Source organism: Heteronotia binoei, chromosome 12, assembly GCF_032191835.1.
Source record: "Heteronotia binoei isolate CCM8104 ecotype False Entrance Well chromosome 12, APGP_CSIRO_Hbin_v1, whole genome shotgun sequence".
In the NCBI taxonomy this organism is placed as follows: Eukaryota; Metazoa; Chordata; class Lepidosauria; order Squamata; family Gekkonidae; genus Heteronotia; species Heteronotia binoei.
In genome coordinates this window covers 74,333,299-74,357,155 of record NC_083234.1, presented here as the reverse complement: position 1 = coordinate 74,357,155, position 23,857 = coordinate 74,333,299, and the positions used below count along the sequence as shown (strand labels likewise).

The following is a 23,857-nucleotide window of genomic DNA, read 5'->3' as shown; positions in this document are numbered from 1 at the left end:
ATTGCCAATTTCTGCCAGCGCATGAATTTGATTTGAAAATTCCAGATTCTAACAAGAAGAAATTCGATAGAAATACTGGTTATTTGCATAGGGAAAAACCCTGAGAATATTGGTAACAAAAATGAGTGAAATGACAAGTCTTATGAAAACAATGTATGAATACAAAAAGAACGTGAGAGCGCATTTCACACATTCCCTTATATGGCAATTCTACAAACCGCCATGATGGTTTCAGCAGCAGATCTCTATAATGAAGAAGCCAGTGGAGATTTTCTTGACGATCTTTCCCCCAGATCTGCAAGCTGCCAGTCCCAAAACTGCTGTGAGGATGGGAGAACTGAGAGTCAGTCTGGTGTAGTGGTTAAGTGTGCAGACTCTTATCTGGGAGAACTGGGTTTGATTCCCCCACTCCTCCACTTGCAGCTGCTGGAATGGCCTTGGGTCAGCCATAGCTCTCACAGAGTTGTCCTTGAAAGGGCAGCTTCTGGGAGAACTCTCTCAGCCCCACCCACCTCACAGGGTGTCTGCTGTGGGGGAGGAAGATAAAGGAGATTGTGAGCCGCTCTAAGACTCTGATTCAGAGAGACAGACAAGGTATAAATCTATGGTCGTCGTCTTTTTCTACGAAGCAACCATTTACAGCTCACATTAAATGTAATTTTATGCTTAGCATATATTTAATGCATGGATTGATTTTAAAAAGGTAGTTAATAAGTGATTTACAGAAAAAGGGATATGACCTTGAACAATATTTGCAGGGCAGCATCTCTACTCCTAGAAAGACACTTCTTTAAAATTGGCTGTATGAACGTTTCAATATGTACGACAGTTCTCCAAAATGGCAACAAAAAACAGTGACTGTGGAACAACCCTCATGTGTCAAGTTTTGTTGGCTCTGCTATAGAATGACTGCCCTTACGTTAAGAGATGCAGTTCACAACTGGGTGAAATAGCCATGGCTCAGGTCCTTTGACTCACTTCATTTTGCTGGGATATGCAGACTCCACACATTTAAAAGTATGTAAGGATAAGAGTTTCAACATGTACAAAAAACGAGTCACTACTAATTCTCAGCGAAAAGAACGTCAAGAAAAGCCAATGTTGTACTACAGATTTTCAGCCGATCACAGACATCTTTCCCACTTGCTCTTCCCTTTCTATATATTATATTCTAAAGAATGGTCTAAGTCACCCAATCTCTACCTTACCTTATTAATTTCAGCTTTATGTTATTTTAATTTTTGTTTCTTTTCACAATGGGCAAGTGTAGGATTGGGGATGAAGAGAGAAAAGGCCAAGTGTGCTGCGACAGATCTCTTAGTCTGCACCACCATTCACTGATTTGGAATTACTCAAAACTTGCTTTCAACCTGTGAGAATAGCACAACCAATGAGTTTACCAGAAAAGCTGTGGGCTGGAACAGAACCAAGAGACACCAGACTTACACCCTCAGTCTAGCCAGTCACAATGGGGCATGCTTTATCCAAGAAGAACTTTGTTTTTTATAATTTTTATTGATTTTAGCTATAAAAAGAGAAAGAATATGCATAGATACAGAAACAACAAGAGGGAGGGGGGAATACAGAATGGGAAACCAGAAACAAAGAAAGCTGCAAATATATCAATTACATTTCTACCTCAAAACAAAATATCCAATTCTTTCTACCTGCAAGTATTGAATTTTCCCCTTATATCCTACCATCCTCATTTTCCATTATACACTTTTCACTAATCTGTTGCTTAAGAGATGAGTCTAAACTATTCTTCTTCAGCACATATAGATATAAAAAGTCAGAGAGGTCACAACACAAAACTAACTGGCTAAACTTAACCAATTAAAAGTACAAGCTGACTTGTTATTTTAGCGATGTCATCATTTGGAAAAGCATAAAAAAAATATCATCTCTTTATCCTTCTAATGTACTTATTTCAAACGGAGAGAAAGAAAGCAAATTTAAAACAACATAAAAAGCAGAGAGATAAAAAGTGGCAAACAAAAAACACAATAGTTTATCTGTCTCAATATAAACAGTTTATCCAGTCAAACATATTAAGAGCAGATCTACCAGATTACAAAATAATTGTCTGCCTTCTTAAAAACTGATCCAAGTTAATTGTTTATTTATGTAAAATTCTTTTTAAAGCTTCTGGATACTATAACTCCTATATTCATATTGCTCTGAGAGGCACAAACCTAATATAGCAGGGGTGGCCAACGGTAGCTCTCCAGATGTTTTTTGCCTACAACTCCCATCAGCCCCAGCCAGCATGGCCAATGGCTGGGGCTGATGGGAGCTGTAGGCAAAATAACATCTGGAGAGCTACTGTTGGCCACCCTGTAATATAGCATAACAGCCACAACTCCCACACTTATTTATTTTTACCTAAAAAAACAAACAAAGCATCTATTATCTCTATAGTTCGATCTTTAATACATAGCTCTAAAAAAAAAGAATATAGAAAATAACAGACAAGAGAGAAGCATCTATGTCCCGAGGATCTCACTTGGCCTTTTGAAATCGCATGTCAATTCTTGTTAAGAGTTCCATATTAGCCAATTACCTACAGAAAGAAAAATAATTTAAAATCCCTTCTTCTTAAAAGTTTTCCACGTCTTGATTTTTTAACTGAAATGTGGCTCCTCTCTCCTTAGTGCGTTCGCCCCTCTCGGTAAAAATTATAAGGCGCCCATGCCATAAGTTCCTCTCAGAAAAGCTTTAGTCGGTCTTGATTTCCGGTCCTTCTTAATAACTGCGCAATCTGGGTCCATTTTAATTTTCTTCGGCTCCTTCCCCAACGGATCTTTCTCCATTCGTCTCAGCTCCACAGACTTCACCGAGATCTCTTTAACACTCTGCTCATGTAGATTTAAGGTTTCGCTGCCTTTCAGAATAAAAGCTCCCATTTGCTTTTTTATCAACTCTGTTAATGAACCAAGGTCCTGCTTTAGAGAAATTATATCTTTTTTATGAAAGACTTCGCTTTGCAATGCCATTTTTCTCCACAGAATAACTCAGTCTAGTAATCAAAGTTGAAAAGTAACTCAGAAACCCAGTTAGTCTATCTTTCCAAATCTCCTCCAGCCGTGTTTTTTGATTGTTGTCATTTCAGTTCCACTCAAGCAACAAATACAAATCTCTCTAAAATATATCTCACTTTTGTTCAGACCAAATTATAACCGGGTAATGGTCTCCTTATCACCTATTCAATTTAAACCAGGTCGATTTAAGTATTTATATTCAGTCTAAATCAGATTGTTGCAAATGCTCAAGTTGTTCTTTGTCTTTTTGAAGCCACACTTGCGCGGAAAAGGGGAATTCACCTCTTTCCCTTCCTTTGAACTGTCCCATTCGTTGTTATGTAAAATAACCCATTAGCCGATGTTATTGAAGAGCAAACTTACTTGCGAAGTAGAATTGCAGTGCTTAAGGTAGAAAAGCGATGCGTCAGAAGCTTGTTAGAAGAAGAAAGCAAGCAGCCGGGTGTTCACCTCTTTCTGCTGTAATGGCAACCATGACAGCGAAGCACTGGAGCACACAAGAACAGGGAACAGCCGCCGCTATTTCCCTGGCTCTCTGCAAAGCCCCATGCCATCAGGAAACCCCTCCAGGGTCTCCCTAGAAATGCTGCAACTGCGGCACCTCTCCAACCACCCGGTTCAGTGGGGTCGCTAGAAACAAGCTCCAGGGACCCCCACTGAGCTTAAGGCGACATAGCCCGGAAGTCCTATCCAAGAAGAAATTTGAATTATGTTACTGCAAAGGTAAACGTGCTGGACACCAACATGGAACTCGTTATGTGGAGCTGAGATGATGAGCCAAGTGTATGCAGGGCCTGTAAGACTGCATTATTCCACCTGGCATTCAACTGCTGAATATGGAACTGGAGTAATTGAAGGAACAACCTGCATATGACATCACTTAGCCCACAGGATGTGAACTGTGAAAACAAAATAATCCTGGATACCACCTAGTTACCTTTCATCCATCAGTGGTCCATCAGTGGCTATTAGCCACAGTGTAGTTGGAACTCTCTGTCTGGGGCAAGTGATGCTCTGTATTCTTGGTGCTTGGGAGGGGCCACAGTGGGAGGACTTCTAGTGTCCTGGCCCCACTGGTGGACCTCCTGATGGCACCTGGTTTTTTTGGCAACACAGAGTGTTGGACTGGATGGCCCATTGGCCTGATCCAACATGGCTTCTCTTATGTTCCTATAAATGCAGCAAATATGTTCATATAAATGTAATAAATGTAATAGCACCTATTTTGTTCAACGTTTTATAGTTTTATTGTTTTATAATGTTGTATGTTTTTATAGTGCCATCAGCCTGTGAGCTGCCCAGAGCCTGCTTTGGCAGGGAGGGTGGGATATAAATCCAATAATAATAATAATAACAATAATAATAATAATGATGATGATGATGATGTTTTATTTATTTATATATTTTATTTATTTATATATTATTTTATAAAATAAAAATAAATAATTGTTGTAACATGCCATAGAATGCAATCCTAAGAACACTTTTCTGGGAGCACGCTCTACTGAGTAAAGTAACCCCCCTTGGGATTGTTCTCGTAGCATCTTTGAATAAATGACACACCTTTACACTTACAGGAGGCAAAGACAAGTGTTTGCCTCTGCAAAGAGGCAGCAAAGCCGTACTTCGCTTGGCTAAATAGCCAGTGCTAACAGCAGTGGTACTGTTATCAACAGCCAGTGACTAATAGGGATAATATTGTTTTGACAGCCGCCTGTTAAATTTTGTGACAGCGAGGCTGTTCTTCTTTGTCATTCCTGCTCTACAACACAACGTTTGAACCAGAGGTTACTTTCTCCCACTTTCTAGAAGAGGATATTCTCCCCAGCCCCAGGCTCTTTGATGAACGACACAGCTAGTCCAAAAGCAACCGCCTCACCTCATTTTTTAAAGAGCCCACCACGTTCAGCAAGCTGTCTATCTTCTTCTCATACTTGTTCATCTTGCAGTGAGAGGTGTCCTCCTCTTCTGTCGAAAGGTCACTCAAGCGGAGCACTGACAGTAACTTATCCGAAGCTGGAGGAGTGATTTCCAGGCGATGTGTTGGTCCCTGGTCAAATAGGGGACAGGGAGGGTAACCCAAAATGATTAGAAACCCTAAAGAGCAAATCAACCGACCAACTAAACAAACAAAAACCACACACGCACACAACCCACAAACCCTATATGCCCATTATATAAAGTGTATCAGCCATAACTTTGCCCCAAAGTCACAAAACGTCCACCGGTTACGTAGTTACGTAAAAACACTTTTGACTCTCCAAGGCAATTCACACCAGTCAAACATACCTGTTAATTGACATTATTTTTCCTATCCTGCAGACAGAGGAGCTGAATTCAAGATGCAACCTTTTGCCTACAGCCATCACGTGGGTTTATGGCAGAAGCAGCACTGGAACTGGGGACAGCCTAGTTCACCACTCTCATCTCTTAATGCCACCACTCCAGTGCAGCATCCAGATGCTGTTTTGATGGCATAGGTTAAAACTATGTTGAGCCTGCCCGAGAAGTGGTGTGGGAGCACCTGAGTTCTCTAGCAGTTCAGCAAGCAAGAAGCAAAATCAGTCCCTTGGATGGCAGACTATGCAAAAGGGGAGCCCCGCTTTCAGAAACAGGATGGGTCAAAGGGCCTCCTTTGTTGTGGCACCTCAGCTGTCAAACTCCCCCCCTGGCCCCTCACCAGGCTTGCTGAACTTCATTAAGCAAAAAGCAAGCTCAAGTTCATTCTTTCATGTTCCCTGCCAATGATAACTCCCTCTGTATTAACCAACTCAAGAGCCCCGTGGCGCAGAGAGGTAAAGCTGCAGTACTGCAGTCTGAACTCTCTGCTCAAAACCTGAGTTTGATCCCAGCAGAAGCTGGGTTTTCAGGTAGCCGGCTCGAGGTTGACTCAGCCTTCCATTCTTCTAAGGTCGGTCAAATGAGTACCCAGTTTGCTGGGGGGGGGTGGGGAGTGTAGATGACTGCAGAAGGCAATGGCAAACCACCCTGTAAAAAGTCTGCCGTGAAAATGTTGTAAAAGCAACATCACCCCAGAGTTGGAAACAACTGGTGCTTGCACAGGGGACTACCTTTCCCTTTTTTTTATTAACCAACTCGGTATTTTAATCTTTCCCAGCCCCCCTTTTTTTGTTTTACAATCAAGTACGACTGGCTTCACCACTTCTGAATTTGACATTTAGTCTACTATTGATGTGTTTTGATAGTTTTATTTGTCTTAAGCGATGGTTGGGAGCGGTGACACCAGATGCAGAGAATATTACAAATCGATAGAGAAGAAGCTGCAAAGGCCAAGCACTGCACAGAACACAACACTAGAAGAGCAAAGCCAATACAGCTTGGTCCAAGCATAATGGGATGGGAAGACACAGTTAGACAGTGAAACGAGCATTCAGCTGCCATCCTGGTTCCCTTCATCAATGCTGGTTTCACTCTTTCCCTGCCTCCCTCACAAAGACCCAGCTAAGATCTCAGCCTGAATCACTGTGAAGATGGCGGCAGGAGCAACCCAGGATTATAACATCTGCCTTCATCTGTCACAAAGCCATGGTTAACCCCAGTAAAAATCCACCTCTCTTCAAAGCTGTACAAATAACTTTGGTATTCATGCAACTCTCAACTGCCTTGCCTGTTCAGATGTTATCCCCTCCCAAGGACTGTACAAGAGATCAGCCTCCCATCATAAAAGACAGAGGGGTGCAAACCCTCCCCCCCCCCAACAAGGAGAGCAATGGATTCAAATACAAACAGAATTTCCCCACTCAATCTTTCCATAGAGACCCACTGCAAAGAAACTGCAGGAAAAAAACTGAAAGAGTACGAAGAACCACCTTCTCCTGTATGAATCTGTCCAGTCCTTAAAACCGTTGTTTAAGGCCCAGCTGTGGATGACCACAGACAGGGCCTTTTCAGTGGTGGCACCCAGCTGCAGAACATCCTCATCAGAAGCATCTACTCTTTTTATTCCTCAGGCACCAAATCAAAATGATGTTATTTTCTTACGCTTTAGCTAAGTCAATTCAATCCCTCCCATTTTAATGCTGCTGTTCAGGTCTCTTCATTCTACTTTGGGCTTTTTAATCTTTTTTTTTTTTCCTTTTTTAAACCTGGGAAGGATTTTATTACCAATCCTTTTCCTCTAGACAGTAATCTGTCAGGAGGACCTGCCTCTCCACCATGCAAGAGGAGAAATGCATTCAACAAAAGCCCGGGGGCCTATTTCCCAAGCTCTCTCTGGGCGCATTCTGGGGGAGGGGATGGAAGAAATGGTTTCTGAAAGCGCCCACTGTCAGGCTCCAAAAGAAGCAGCTGCTGTCCTACCTCCCACTTGTAAGATGAATCTCTGATGGATGTTTTGCCTGGGGGCATCCAGGGGACTTTGCTTTTTACTCGGACACTGCGGCGCACATTCACGGTATCCCCTTTCATTTTCTGCTTGTGCTTTTGCTAGGGTGGGGGTGGGGGGTGGGTTGTGATGTGCAAGGAATAAGAAGAGAAGAAATCAGTTAACGCAGGACACTTGCCCAGATTCACTTTTCACATCAAATTGTGCAACAGAACTGGAAGGCACTCAAGTTATTCCAACAAACAGTACCACGGAGAAGCTTCACGCCCTACATCACAGCTGCCATCTCAGTAATCGCGCCCAGGAAGAAGAAACAGAGGTATCGCATAGCTTGCAGAGTATGGGACCAAACTGAAAGCCACTTTATTCTAAGACAGGAATCATTGTGACATCACTCAGGTAAGCCTGGCCTCTTATGATGCAATGCAGGCCTCGGTTAACCTGCAAGGAATAGATCTGGCGCGTTGCTACAAAGATGTACTCTAAGGCTGCAACAAGGACCACAGATCTGTGGGCTTCTCATACCTCCTCCAGGCCCCGATAAGGATCCAAAACTGCAGAAGAGATTGGTTACTTACAATGCATCTTCGAGACTCCCTGGAGCAACTCACTATGCTAGCGGCTCCAGCGAAACCAGATACGTGGAAAGAGTGCCGATTCTCTTAGAATCATAGTAGGTTTTCAACACGATTAGAAGCAATCGTGATTCTGTCTGTGGTATGCAAAATAATTCTAAGTACAAATTTTTCTTAGATGCAGAAGAGAAGAGGGCTCAGCAATGCAGAGAATATTTTAAGCCGTTCCTAATCCTGACAGTTTCGAGATGCTTGATTCATCTGCAATGCATCTGAACCACCACCAGCTCTTGTAATGTTCATCCTTGTAGGTTCATCATGTCTTCACGGTGGCTTCAAGATAAATTTGATATTCTTATGGTTCCGAAGACAAACCATAGCGGCCAGCTCAATAAAATTATACGTTTTTTGCAAGATAAATACTCCCTCCTCCCCTTGCTGTGCAGGTCAATTTGAAAAAAGAGAGGAACAGCATTTCATCTTACTGCTCCTATCATTCCAAGCTGGCCTTCTCTCTGTATTAACACTCCGTAGAATAAAGTTCCTACCTTCCTGCTCTATGGAATGTGCAGAGTACTTTACTCATGTCATGCAGAGCCAACATCATTTAGCTTAAACACTTCCACCACCACCAATACTGAATGACACTGTAGAAGCGTATTAGACATTCACCCACTAGTCACACTGAGGCGATATTTTCTTGAAGAAAAGCCCACACATTATTTTCCATTTGTGAAAGGACACGGTGGGAGGTGATCTGCCCTATGTTCCATCTGCACCTTTGCTTGACCCGAAAGCCCCCCCTTGCCCCCGTTTTCAAAACAAAGATCTTCAAAAGGGAGGGTTTAGCACAGAAATGCTAGATTACAGTTTAATCTGAAAATCTGTTATTACCTTAATTAGGCCTCTGAATAGGAAGGGGAGGGAATAGACAATGGTTTCTTCTAACATTTAGAGGAGTTAAGTTATTCTTAGATGTGCTAGGTAATTACACTGTCGCTTATTGCCACTGATGTGAATGCTTTCTGTACTTCTGGTTGGGAGACATCTGCCGCTTTGCAAAGAAACGTCAGAAGACGGACTGCTTGCATTTCATGGCCATTGGACTGCAGTGCTCTTTGCCTGTGTGTGTGTATGCATGCTTGCCTGTTTGTCTACCTACTTAGGATCCGGGCTTTTTTTGCAGCAGGAACTCCTTTGCATCTTAGGCCACACCCCCTGATGTAGCCAATCCTCCTGGAGCTTACAGTAGGCCCTGTACTAAGAGCCCTGTGAGCTCATGGAGGATTGGCTGCATCAGGGGTGTGTGGCCTAATATGCAAAGGAGTCCCTGCTCCAAAAAACAAAAAGCCCTGCTTAGGATTCACTTTGAGACTGCCTTGGCGGGATGGGCAGGATATAAATCCCATCACTAAATCAATAAAAATAAATCTGAGAGTGAACTCTAGTCAATGAAAGCACGTGCCACGATTAATATTTTTCTTTTTCAGATGCTAAAAGCCTGTTCTGATAAGAACACGCAAAGAAGGTGTTTGAAGGGTGCTCTCAGTCACATCTAAGCCCCACTGAAAGCAACAGAAGTTGGCATTGACAACTTGTTTCATTTGTTTTAATGGCAGTTAGCCACTACTACTATCCTTGGCCAGGTTGGGGTTAACTGAATCACTTTGGAAGATGTTGGATAACTTATTTTAGAACTCTGTTCACTCTGGTTTTTTAAGCCGTATGAACCAGCTCTTCACTCATACACGAATCGGCTTGTGGAAAGAGGAAGAGAACACTGCAAGTTAAAGGAATATTTAGGAACAATTCCAGCAACTTAACTAATTGGCTGCTAATTTCTTCTTAACCCGCAGGCTACATGTTTTAAAGGAATGCAACTTGCTGTCTCTGCAAGAAAAGTGTTTCCAGTCCCGCCCCCACACACTGAATTTCTACTGAATTGAACTTGGAGCACATCTACCACATTAGTTCTGCAACCTGCTTTCTCCGCAAGAAAAGTGTTTCTAGATCTCCTCAAACTTCTACTGACTTGGAGCACATCTACCACATTTTTAGTTCTGCATGCTGCCGTCTCTGCAAGAAAAGACTTTTCGATCCCTCCACATTTCTACTGAATTGGACTTGGAGCACATCTACCACATTTTTAGTTCTGCAAGAGCTTAGGGTGCTGTGCACGGTTGTCTCCTCCTCCAGTGTATTCTTGTAGCAAACCTGCGCAGAAGGTTAGGTTGAGAGAGTGCTACTGGCCCAAAGTCACCCAGTGAGCTTCAAGGAAGGGGAGGGATTTGAATCTGGCTCTCCCCAATACTATTCCAATGGACTAACTTCTACAACGTGCTGGCTCCCCACATATTTGTAAACATCATATAAGCACTTCCAGGAGCTTTCTACTTTTTTGCTAATTTAGAAGAAAAAGACCACAGATTTATACCCTGCCCTTCTCTATGAATCAGAGACTCAGAGTGGCTTACAATCTCCTTTATCTTCTTCCCCCGCAACAGACACCCTTTGAGGTGGGTGGGGCTGAGAGAGCTCTCCCAGAAGCTGCCCTTTCAAGGACAACCCTTGCGAGAGCTATGGCTGACCCAAGACCATTCCAGCAGCTGCAAGTGGAGGAATGGGGAATCAAACCTGGTCCACACACTTAACCACTACACCAATCTGGCTCTCAATAAGACAATAAATAAAATCCGTATTCTGCAGATGCTATTAATTGGTGTTTGATAAGGAAAACAGGGTTGCACTTACCTGTAGCTGTTGTTTGAGCTGGCACTGGGCAGGCACACATGGGTACTGTGCATGTGCAGACCGGCCGCCAGAAGGTTTTTTAGCTAGCATAGCAACACAGCTGGAGGAGCCCCTCCCATCTGGAGACACTGGAGCCGTTGCCCGCCTAACAGTCACATGATCCAGGGAGGGTCTCCACGCACTACCTCGGTTCTCCTATTCTGCCGCCATGGGAATGAACTCAAGGGGAAACAATGATGACAACTGAAGATTTATACCCACCCTTCTCCCTGAATCAGAGACACAGAGTGGCTTACAATCTCCTATATCTTCTCCCCCTGCAACAGACACCCTATGAGTTGGGTGCGGCTGAGAGGGCTCTCACAGCAGCTGCCCTTTCAAGGACAACTCCTGAGAGAGCCATGGCTGACCCAAGGCCATTCCAGCAGCTGCAAGTGGAGGAGTGGGGAATCAAACCCGGTTCTCCCAGATAAGAGTCCGCACACTTAACCACTACACCAAACGGGCTCTCTTAGCCAGGTTTGCTCACAGTGAGGAAGGTGGCAGGGATGTGTGCCCGCATATGGACAACTCGACAAACAACAGTTGCAGGTAAGTGCAACCCTGTTTTCATTGTCCTGTGCAGTCCCACAGGGGAGACTACTAAGCTGACTTACGTGACAGCGGGGTGAACATTTCACTGAAATATGGAGTGCATAACTGCAGCCCTTGGTGAAGCCACTGTTCGTGGACTAAAGTCCGCAGAGTAACGTTCGATGACAGTGTTCAAAGATGACAAGTGGCTGCTCTGCAAATTTTCATCAATGGAACGCCATGCCAGGGCGCAGCCAAAGCCAGGTGTACTCTCATGGACTGTGCTGTAATTTTTAAAAGTTTGAGCCAGTCTGGTGTAGAAGTTAAATGCACAGACTCTCATCTGGGAGAACTGGGTTTGATTCCCCACTGCTCCACATGTGTGAGATCTACTGGGAGAACCGGGTTTAATTCCCCACTACTCCACATGTGTGAGATCTACTGTTTGGTGTAGTGGTTAAGTGTGCGGACTCTTATCTGGGAGAACCGGGTTTGATTCCCCACTCCTCCACTTGCACCTGCTGGAATGGCCTTGGGTCAGCCATAGCTCTGGCAGAGGTTGTCCTTGAAAGGGCAGCTGCTGTGAGAGCCCTCTCCAGCCCCACCCACCTCACAGGGTGTCTGTTGTGGGGGAGGAAGGTAAAGGAGATTGTGAGCCGCTCTGAGACTCTTCGGAGTGGAGGGCAGGATATAAATCCAATATCTTCATCTACCTCACAGGGTGTCTGTTGTGGGGGAGGAAGGTAAAGGAGATTGTGAGCCGCTCTGAGACTCTTCGGAGTAAAGGGTGGGATATAAATCCAATATCTTCATCTTCTACTGAGAGCCAGTTTGGTGTGGTGGTTAAGTGTGCAGGCTCTTATCTGGGAGAACCAGTTTTGATTCCCCACTCCTCCGCTTGCAGCTGCTGATGTGACGTTGGGTCAGCCACAAGTTCTCTCAAAGCTGTTCTGCTCAAGAGCAGTTCTGGGAGAGCTCTCTCAGCCTCACCTATCACACAGGGTGTTTGTTGTGGGGAGGGGAAGGGAATGGATTTAAGTGCTCTTTAGCGTGGAGAAACGTCGACTGAGGGGTGACATGATAGAGGTTTACAAGATTATGCAAGGGATACAGAAGGCAGAGAAAGAAGTACTTTACTCCCTTTCTCACAATACAAGAACTCGTGGGCACTCAATGAAATTGCTGAGCAGCCAGGTTAGAATGAATAAAAGGAAGTACTTCTTCACCCAAAGGGTGATTAACACATGGAATTCACTGCCACATAGATGGCTTCAAGAGGAAACTGGATAAACATATGGAGCAGAGGTCCATCAGTGGATATTAGCCACAAGGTACAGATGGAATTCTCTGTCTGGGGCAGTTCTGCTTTGTATTCTTGGTGCTTGGGGGAGGGGGCAACAGTGGGAGGAATTCTAGTGTCCTGGCCCCATCAGTGGACCTTCTGATTGCACCTGGGGGTTTTCTGCCACTGTGTAATTGATCCAACATGGATTCTCTTATCAATCTGTGACTCATTTGGGTAGTGAGGGGCAGGGTCTGAGTCCAATCTCCTTCTAAATGACACTGGATGGCTGCCAGCTCATAGGTCGTCTTGATCGTCAAAATAACCCATCTGGAAATGGTTTGTGCTGCTGCCGCATTCCCCTTAGAGGGACCAGCGAAGCAAACAAAGAATTGTGCCATTTTCCTGAAACCATTTGTTCTTTTTAAATAAAGGAAAGGCAAGGTCCCCTGTGCAAGCACCAGTCGTTTCCAACTCTGGGGTGACGCTGCTTTCACAACGTTTTCACGGCAGACCTTTTTACAGGGTGGTTTGCCATTGCCTTCCCTGGTCATTACACTTTCCCCCCAGCAAGCTGGGGACTCCTTTTACCGACCTCGGAAGGATGGAAGGCTGAGGCCACCTGGAGCCGGCTACCAGAACCAGCTTCCACTGGAATCGAACTCAGGTCGTGAGCAGAGGGCTCCAACTACAGTACTGCAGCTTTACCACTCTGCACCACGGAGCTCATGGGTTTTAAATAAAACACAAGCATTTTATGTCTAGTGTGCAGGTTTTTTTCCTTAGCCTCAGATGATAGGTGCGGGGAAAAGGCAGGCAGGGATATGCCTTGGTTGAAATGAAATTTTGAAACTACTTTAGGTAAACATTTTACGCTTGATGGGAATACCACCCTCATAACATGAGACTTTATGAATGGGTAGTCAGCTCTCAAGGTTACTATCTCCCCCACTCTCCTTGCTGAAGTGACAGCAACCAAAAGCGCAATTTTAAAAGACAAGTTCTCCGGTGAACAAGAGGCTAGAGGCGCAAAAGGCAGCTGCATGAGTTGATGGATGCTCCAAGGCAGATACCTTAGGTGTCTTGAGGTTTACAGAGGATGAAAGAGCTTTTTCCCACAGCGCAGCTTTTTTAAAAAAAGCTCTTGCCTTTGGTGTGACCCGCTGGCAGATAAAAACATGCTGCGACATTATGGTTCTCCTCCAAACAAATCAGACAGACCTCATGTTTGTCAGCCTGTGTTAATTTCGTAGAATACTTTTTAAATAGCAACATTTTCTCAAAACAGAGTAGGCCAAAAAACTGAGGAGCTGGCTCTAACACGTTCTTCTCAAGGGGCGGCAAAAACCGAACTGAGGGTGTGCATGGAGCCCCTCCCTAGAGCATGTGACCGTTAGGCGGGAAGCGGCTCCAACAGCTCCATATGGGAGGGGCTCCTCCAGCTCTGTTGCTAAACTGGCTAAAAAAATCTTCTGACGGCTGGCCTGCGCAGTACTCAAGTGGGACAGCACGAGACAAAGATAATGAAAATACAGTACCATGAACGCAAACTAGGTAAACAATACAATGCACATTGTCTGCATGGAAGCACACTTACCTGTATGCATGCTTACCTGTATGCAGCAAGGTAATCTAAGCAAATTTACTAAAACCTCAGCAAACAAACAAATGGGAAGCAGCTTATTATACTTGTAGGAAAGGAGATCAATCTGTGAACAATCAGTTGAAATAACCCACTAGCTTTGGACCAGCCTACTTGTAGTTAAAAAAACAACAACACTCCCCCAAACTGGCAGCTGTATAGTTTGAGTATATTTGCTAAATTTACAGCAAACAAGCAGCAGTACAGTCTAAGCATACTTACTCAAACTGAAGCAAAAAAAACTCAGACAGCAGCATAAAAACTAACAGGCAGCAGCATAATCTAAATATGCCAGGCAGCATAAAAACAAACAGGCAGCAGCATAATCTAAGCATGCCAGGCAGCATAAAAACAAACAGGCAGCAGCATAATCTAAATATGCCAGGCAGCATAAAAACAAACAGGCAGCAGCATAATCTAAGCATACCAGGCAGCATAAAGACAAACAGGCAGCACCATAATCTAAGCATCCCAGGCAGCAGCAAAACCTAGATGCAACATGGTATTTATTCATTAACACTTCAAGCAACAAGAACAGGCCTTGAGCTTCCACTGGTGCTTCTGGGGGCTTTGGCTTTCCAAGCACAGCCCATACAAACACTCAGCTGCACACTCATACCTGGGGTTTTGCCGGTGGTGGTGTTTTCTGACCCTTTTTAATATGGACATGGACAGGGGTATTTTCATCCACATGGACGTGCAAAGGGGGAGTTGAGGAGCGGCTCTTCATAGTTCTTCTCCAACAAGCGGGAAAAGGGCAATCAGTACAATGGAGAAAAGGACCTGTGAATAAGTAGACTGCAAATATCAACAATTCCTTATGCCCAAGTCCAAAAGGACCTGCAATTCTCACAGGGGGTGGGGGAGAAAAACATGCAACATTTTCAAGCCAGACCAATGGCCGATGCACACAGTGAGGAGAGGAGGGGAACAACCAACCTGAAATGGTACGCTGCAGGAAATATGGTACTATGTGCTGATTCTGTTCCATTTTAATTGGCTCTTTCTAAAGTCATCATTCAAGTTTCCTCCCTGGCTTCAATAACATCCAGCTCTTCAAAGAAGACACGAGTTCCAAGTCTGGCTCAGACCTTTCCCGGTCATGGATTCTGGGATTGCAGGGTATTTACTAAGAGCCACCAGATCCAGAAGCCTCCAAACACATTAGCCTACTGAGTTGGCACCACTCATCTAGCTCACCACGGAAGTCATGCAATGGGAACATCAATTGGCCACTTGGCATTCTAAGCAAGTAACACCAACTGGCACAGCACTACCATTTTCCCCATGGATACATCTTATTGTAAATCAACTGGTGCTGCCTTTAGGAAAGTTCCTTTTCTCTTCTATTTTTGTGTGTGCGTGTGCAAAGTTTGCTTGTGCTAAAACAAGAGCGGATCTGGGTACAAACCAGCTTCCACGTGGACTACCTTCAGCTAGTCTTCACACACAGGATCCCAAATACACTATACGGAGATAACCATGATGTATGACGTTTTCTCCCATAGGTATAATCCCATAGGCATATTGGGATTGATGGGTGTAAAAAAGCTTGTCAGTATACCTACACCAGTCAGGCAGCCAACTGGCTCACTCTCAGATCATACAAGCTCCAAAGAAATCTCTGGAACGCAACTGTGGTTCTAAATAACCCATATTTCGGGGCTTTCCAACCTAGCAGCTTGACATCCTATGCACTCTGGGTTCATCTCATGAAGTAACCTCAAACACAAAACCATTTTATTCAGTTACGTTATCTAAGCAAATGAACACAAGCGAAATCTCCTCATATGAAACTCTCATACTTGAAGTTCTTTCGTATTCAAGTCTCTAAGCAGCTACCCAGGATCAAATGATAAATACCCGTCCCAGTTTGCTACCACCATTGTTTGGTGATTTCCTCCACAAGGGGAGTCACACTGTCTATGAATATGCACAGCCCCAAGGCATGTCCCCCACCCTTGCCTGCCCCTCAGCATGAGATCAGAAAACCTCCCCTAAAAAGTTAGCACTGGAATTAGAGTATTAGGGAAATTCTTACACTACGTAGCACAGTCACGTACAGATAACAGAAGTGCTTCAGTTGCTGGTGGTTGTCTTTGGGTGCAGGATAGTACGCTGTTCTTGAGAGACGGGGACAACCTGCAAGTACATATTTTCTTAAATTACCAATTTAAGAGTTTTGTCAAGTATTCTCACGCATTAGGCACAGATGTAGCATTGATTCAGAAATATCCGAGCACACGCTGCACACGTAATTTGCGGAATAATTCAGGCTACCAGCCTCAGACTGCAGTGCCTGGCTTGCAAACTGAAATCCCCAGGTAACTCTGATCAACCACCTTCTCTGGGACACAGACAGCGAAACATGATTCCATTAAGAAACCCTGCTGAGAATGCAAGCACCCCAGATGGGAATCAGCAACTGTGGCCTCACCTAGTCCGCTGGTACAAGAACTGTTTAGACCAGGGGTGTCAAACTCATTTATTATGAGGGCCGGATCTGACATAAATGAGATCTTGTCGGGTTGGGCTGGGCCATGTCAGGCCAGGCCATGTGTGTACCTATTTAAGATTAGGTAGCAGAGGTATAATTTTTTATAAAGAACACAGACAAACACAAATATATATTTTTTAAAACTGAAAACATGCTTAAAATGTTAGCACTCATTGGTCTTAAAGATGCTTTCTTTGTATTTCTCCCATGGGATCCACAGAACTGGGCAAAGGAAGCTCTGGCTCTTTCTTTCCTTTGCCAGGGGACTGGGAGGGGGAGGAGCCTCGGCCAACAGAAGGGAGAGGCTTGGCTCAGTAGCTCTGCTGTGCGATTGAGAGAGCCTGGGGAAAACGCTCTGCCCACCCCCCTTCCTCGAGGAGCCTCAGCCAATGGAGAAAACAGAGGTTCTGCTCTGCAGCTCCTGTGCAATTGAGCAAGAAGGAAGCAAGATATAGGGAGAAGGAAGCAGATGACAGTCAGTTGCTCAGGGGCCTGATAGGAGACCTCCGGGGGCCTGACTCAGCCCCTGAACTGCATGTTTGACACCCCTGGTTTAGATTTCTGGTAATTTGTGCTGTGGGATCCCACACGATTCTGCCTGTCCTATATGCTGTCAAAAGCAGATTCAGGAGACAGCCTTCACTGAATAGGATTGCACTCCCACTGAAGGATTAGATTCGCAGCTTGGAAGTGCTTAGTTCCATACTTTACAGCCCTCTGTGACATATGCCTTTGTCCAAGTTCTACTGATGTGCCAATGATGGCCTCTCTCATATAAGCCGGATCAGCATTCAGTTATCTGTGCTCTAACCACATCCAGATCAGACCACCACAACACACTCTGCATAGGACTGACTTTGAAGACTGTTTATAAGTTTCAGTTGGTGCAAACTAACATGAGGAGACTGGAGACAGGTACCAACTAACAGGAGAGGTGGAAAGAAAGCAGCTTTAACTTTAAATGCCTTCTCCAAGTCACTGGCTGGCTTGGCGAAGTGATTTAAAGAGAAAAATGCCTTCTCCAAGCCAGCCAATGAGGTGGTTGGGGCTTTGAGAGCTGCACAATGTGTGAAAGAACAACATGGGGCTCCCGAGCCACAGTTTGGTCACTCCGGAATCTAAAGTATGCTTTAGATAAGGAAAAGTGAATTGCAGGTGTCTTACTGGCACAATATTTTTGTTGGTTTGTTTCTGATGGAATACCCAAAAGTTGAAGGTATTTATGCATGGAGGAAACTTACTTGCAAGCTGGTATATTTCACTGGTGGGGAAGCGGAAGGACCCCCTTTGGATCAGCACACTAGAATCGCAGTATGTAAATCCGGGAGATGGGTGGACAGCCATTTGGTTACAATATGTATAAGCCACACAATCAATGTTCCCTCTAAGCTGTGGAGGCTTGTGAGCAAAAATTTTACTTTGTAAGCTACTGGCATGAAAATTGTGAGCTACTGTGTCAATTAGCATGCTCTAGGGCCATTTTTCCTGAGCTGAGACAAAAATGTGTGAGACGGAGGCTAAAAAATTGTGAGCTAGCTCACGCTAACCCAGCTTAGAGGGAACACTGCACACAATAGGTGTGAAAGAGCCACATGGGGCTCCCAAGTCAGTTTGGCCACTCCTGCACCAGTGTTCCCTCTAAGCTGAGTTAGCATAATGAGCTGGCTCACAGATTTTTAACTTCCAGCTCACACATTTTTGTCTTAGCTCAGGAAGGATGACCCCAGAGCACACTGAATTTATGCAGTAGCTCACAACTTTTTCCCCTCTTTCAAATATATTTTATTGCAATTAAATCATCAGATACAAAGGTCATGCATATTATGCAGTATGATCATGCACCAAACATATAACACGTTGTTGTTCAGTCGCACAGTCGAGTCCAACTCTTTGGGACCCCACGGACAAAGGCACGCCAGGCCCTCCTGTCTTCCACCATCCTCTGAAGTCTGCTCAGATTTGTGTTAGTTACATCACTAACGCTGTTTAGCCATCTAATCTTTTGCCATCCCCTTCTTCTTTTGCCTTCTGTCTTTCCCAGTATCAGGGTCTTCTCCAGGGAGTGCTCTCTTCTCATTTGGTGGCCAAAGTATTTGAGCTTCAGCATCTGACCTTCCAGGGAACAGTCTGGGTTGATTTCCCTTAGGACTGACTGATTGGATCTTCTTGCAGTCCAAGGGACTCTCAAGAGTCTTTTCCAGCACCACAGCTCGAAAGCATCTATTCTTCTGCACTCATCTTCTGCTGTCCCCTTCTTCTTTTGCCTCCTGTCTTTCCCAGCATCAGGGTCTTCTCCAGGGAGTGCTCCCTTCTCATTGGGTGTCCAAAGTACTGGAGCTTCAGCATCTGACATTCCAGGGAACAGTCGGGGTCGATTTCCCTTAGGAACATATAACCAGCGTTCCCTCTAAGCTGAGTTAGCGTGAGCTAGCTCACAGATTTTAAGCCTCCAGCTCACACATTTGTGTCTTCGCTCAAGAAAAACGGCCCCAGAGCACAGCGACTGATGCAGGAGCTCACCACTTTCATGCCAACAGCTCACAAAACAGAATTTTTGCTCACAAGACTCTGCAGCTTAGAGGGAACATTGCCCTGCTCTAGCCCCTCGCTGGTGCTTCGGGGCAGACTGCCTCCGGCTGTGGAGGTTCCATCCCCTCGCGGCAGACAGGCCCCCTCCTCCCTGCAGCGCCCCGGCCCAGCCCTCACCATGAAGAACTGAAGCGCCCCCGCAGCCGCCGCCTCAGGACGTCCTCGAAGTTGTTGATGAGACGCCGGTAGCTGCAGTGGCTGCGGCTGCCATGGAGACCCTGAGGCCAGGCCGCCGGCGGGTGAGGCCAAGAGGAGCCGCAGCTGCACGACTCCCGTGATGGACAGCTGCAGCTCCAGGCACCGCACAGCGACTTCCGGCTCCGCCCCCGGGACGCGGCCCGCCGCTCCCCCATTGGATGATTCAAACCCCGGCTCCGCCCCCCGCGAGCCCCGTCCCCCCGGCCTCGATCACAGCGCGCGTGCGCGGCTTTCCCCAGCTCGTCCTTCTGGCGCCCCGCCCTGGACCCCGCGCGGCGCTGGGCTCGTGGCGTCATAAGAGCCCCGCCCCCGGCCAAGGTGCAGGAGGGTCGCTATGGGAACCGCAAAGACGCTGGCCGTCCAAAGCGGCTTCGTTCTGGAGCAGGGGTGGCCAGCCTTACTTAATGTAAGAGTCACATAGAATAAATGTCATGTTTGAGAGAGAGCTGCCAGACAAGAAGGAAGCAAGGAAGAAGAGGAATAGATTTGGGGGGAGGTGGAAAGAAAGCAACTTTAACATGAAATGCATTCTCCAAGCTGCCAACTGGCTTGACTTGGAGACAGTGCCGGATTAAACACTATGGAGGCCCCTAGGCAGTCAAAATCTTGGGGGGGGGGCCTTGCAAATTATCTCTAAGTCGGAGTGACCGCCCCACTGCCTGTGTAGCCCCAGCTGCAGCCTGCAGGCACCTTCTCCAAAGCCCCTTCGACAAAGCTGTGGGGGAGAGGCAGAGAGAGGCAAACTTGGCAACAGTGCCAGCAGCAGACGCACCAGGCAAGTTGGGCAAAGAGTGGCTCAGTTGCTGGCTGGGTGTGAAGGCTGGGAGCAGTGCTCCCTCTAAGCTGAGTTAGAGTGAGCTAACTCACAGTTTTGTACTCTCCAGCTCACACATTTTCGTTTTCGCTCGGGAAAAATGGCCCCAGAGTGCAATAATGTATGCAGCAGCTCACAACTTTAATGCCAGTAGCTAACAAAGCAGAATTTTTGTTCACAAGACTCCACAGCTTAGAGGTAGTATTGGCTGGGAGGGCTGCAAGCAGGGAAAAAACTGGGCGGGTGGGGGGGGGGAGCCAGCCCAGTGCGCCCCTAAAAGTGTGGGGGCCCATAGGCCAGTGCCTAGTTAGCCTAATTATTAATCTGTCCCTGCTTGGAGAAGTGATTTAAAGAGAGAAATTCCTTCTCCTAGCCAGCCAATGGGGTGGTGGGGGCTTCAAGAGCCACACAATGTGTGTGAAAGAGCCACAGTTTGGCCACCGCTCTAATATAGCATGATATATTTTATTATTTTCATTGTGAACGTGTTATGTGATTTTTTAAAAAATATGATGTACACTATCCTAAGCCCTGTTCCACAGATGAAGAAGGTTTAAAAATAAATAAATAACTTTGGGTTTTGTTTGTTTTTTCAAATTGTTATTCTTTAAGGCTCAAAATAGTACAAGGCTTCAGCAGTTGTGACATTCCTGGAAACAGCAGACTAAAGAGATCTCAGCCACACAGGCCTTTGTAATATCAGCGCAGGATCGTAAGTGATGCACTCTGTGCCTCTGATAAAAGTTCAGCAACCGCAGCCAGTGAATATTCAGAAACTCTGGATCTTTGAAAGGAGACCTGTTCCAGGATTCTTTAAACTGGATGTCCTGTCTTTACCCTTTGTCATACAGGCCCAGGAAACAAAACAGCACACAAACAAGAGTCGGCTTCCAAAGAATCCCCAGGTGGGGGCAGAGGATCCCCTGGTTTGGAGGCCCCCCCTCCGCTTCAGGGTCATCAGAAAGCGGGAGGAGGAGAAGGAAATGTCTGCTGGGCGCTCCATTATTCCCTATGGAGACTTATTCCCATAGGAAATAATGGAGAATTGATCCACAGGTATCTGGGGCTCTTGGGGGGGGCTGTTTTTTTAGGTAGAGACACCAAATTTTTAGTATAGCATCCAGTTCCCTCCCCCAAATACCCCCAAGTTTCAAAAAGATTGGACCAGGGGGTCCAGTTCTATGAGCCCCAAAAGAAGGTGACCTTATCCATTATTTCCTATGGAAGCAAGGGATTTAAAAAGATGTGCGGTCCCTTTAAATGTGATGGCCAGAACTCCCTTTGGAGTTCAATTATGCTTGCCATGCCCTCGCTCCTGGCTCCGCCCCCAGTGTCTCCTGGCTCCTCCCCCAAAGTCCCCAGATATTTCTTGGATTGGACTTGGCAACCCTACGAAAGAACACAGCTGCTTCTTTTTTTTTCTTCTGGAAAAAGAGGTTCCAGAACTCTCAGGAGGGAAAGGAAGGAAAAACACTCATGAGCTTTTAAACATTTTTTAAAAAGAATTTTGTTTCCCCAAAGATGTACCGTAACTCCGTTCCACTGTGTTCCCTCAGAAAAAAAAGCCATCTATGGGTGATGTTTTAAATATAGGGTTTGCATTTTTAATGTGTGCATTTAGAGTTAACATTAAGTTGGATTACTTGGCATTTTCAAACAGGAGGGACCATAAGGCTTAAGAAAAGAATGGTATAATAAAAGTTAAGGTAGACCGAAGTGGATGTCCCTGGCAAGCAGGTATGAAGAACCCTTTTGGGAAACATGGGGAAGAGAAAGCAGGGGAGAGCTAAGAAATTAATAGCTGATGTAGTGACCGTGTGGCTGCAATCTCAAGTAGGAAAGACTCCATTGCATATGATGTGAGTTACTTCAGAGTAGATCAATAGAGGCTTTCTCCCTTACTGTACTCTATTTAGAGCTAAGTAGAACGGAGCGCTATGACAGCCAGAAAGTGAGACAGAGAGGTTTTTACTGTAAAAGACAGCACTGGCCAGAATCAGTTACAGTTGATAGGTTAGATAGATCCAAACAGGCAGCCGTGTTGGTCTGAAGTAGTGGAACTAAATAGGAGTCGATTGCACCTTTAAGACCAACTTAGTTTTATTCAGAAGGTAAGCTTTCGTGTGCATGCACACTTCTTCAGACGAGGAATGAGGTACGGTTAGCAGAGCCACATATAGCTGGTGGGATTTGGAATGCCAAGTGGTCCAAGGTTAAAAACCAATAGTGGAATAATAAAATTAACTAATTCAGAAAACCTTTGATCTGTGTTGCATTAGCGTGGGAAACCATAAAACAGTAACATGTCAGAATGTGAGAATGCCTGTTAATTATTCTATTGCTAATAAACCTGGGTCAAAAAGAAGGCATTTCTTTCCCAGACGTTTTTTTCTGTCCAACTAATTTACCTTTTAACATGTAACATAAATAAATATATACATCATTCTAGTTTGCCATTAGGAAAAAATACTTTAAAATATAGTAGAAAATGGGTTTAGTATATGTAATGAGATAAACAGCCAATATCCCTTGTTTGAGTATGTCAATACAAAAGCATAATTCTGATACACTATCCTAAAAGAGAAATACATTGGAATACTGCGGATATATCCCCATACTTGGTGAAAGCAACGTAAGAGCCACATAAAAAAAATGCCAGATGTTCAAGAGCTGCAAGGCATGCGCTTCGGATATTTGAGAGCCAGAAGGAAGGAAGGAAAATAGATGGGGAGGGAGAGAGAGGTGGAAAGAAGGCAACTTTAACTTGAAATGCATTCTCCAAGCTGCTGGCTGGCTTGGTTTGGAGAAGTGATTTAAAGAAATGCTTTCTCCAAGCCGACTGACAGGGTAGTGGGGGCTTCAAGAGCCACACAATATGTGTGAAAGAGCCACATGTGGCTCCTGAGCCACAATTTGGCCACCCCTGTATTACAGCATTAAGAAATGATGCTGTTGATTTATGTGACTTAGTATTAATATGGACATTTGTCTACTAAATTCTGAGTCAATATACCTGCTCAAGGTATTGGAACAGAAATTCTGAATAAATATACTTGATCAAGATATTGGAACAGCTTTTAATAGTAATATAGTTTTGGATATTTTATGTGTTTTTCTTCACAATAAATTGTTTCTTTAAATAAATAAAAATAGCACAACACTGAAGCTTCCAAACTCTTCAGAACGCCTCATCAGACCGTGTGTTAAAAACGGAGGAAGGTGGGAGAAAAGGTCTTTATTTTGCTTCAGGTACACCACTCTCCTCCATTTTCTCCTCACAACAACCCTGTAAGGTAGGTTAGGCTGATTAGGTTTGACTGGCTCAGTGTCTCCCAGTGAACTTCCATGGCAAAGTGAGGATTCATATTTGGATCTCCCAGATCCTAGCCTGACACTCTGACCCTCTGGTCATTTTGTAGAAAAATAGGTGGTGGAGCTCATTAGCATATGTTACCCTCCCCCCACCAGCCAAAAGCAACCCAAGGCAAGAAACGAGCCCTGGGCAAGTGAGGGCAAGCACGTCTTGCTCACCTGGGACTCTCCTTGGCTG

The 23,857-nt window shown here is 45.1% G+C and overlaps 1 protein-coding gene across 4 annotated transcripts in view; it reads right to left on the bottom strand.

Moving 5' to 3' along the window:
* Positions 1-19,648, bottom strand: part of ODF2 (outer dense fiber of sperm tails 2) — a 64,401-nt gene extending 44,753 nt beyond the window's left edge. Inside the window, exons 1-4 of one of the 4 annotated variants that reach the window (XM_060250730.1) lie at positions 19,413-19,648; positions 16,273-16,351; positions 7,362-7,487; positions 4,921-5,091 (exon numbers count right to left, since the gene is read on the bottom strand). In XM_060250730.1, the coding sequence (XP_060106713.1) occupies positions 4,921-5,091; positions 7,362-7,487; positions 16,273-16,351; positions 19,413-19,648 (612 nt within the window). Of the gene's footprint in view, positions 1-4,920; positions 5,092-7,361; positions 7,488-14,828; positions 15,008-16,250; positions 16,352-19,412 lie in introns of those variants that run through there. The other 3 variants (XM_060250729.1, XM_060250727.1, XM_060250728.1) reach the window with 3 other exon arrangements.
* Between the last annotated feature and the right edge of the window lie 4,209 nt (positions 19,649-23,857).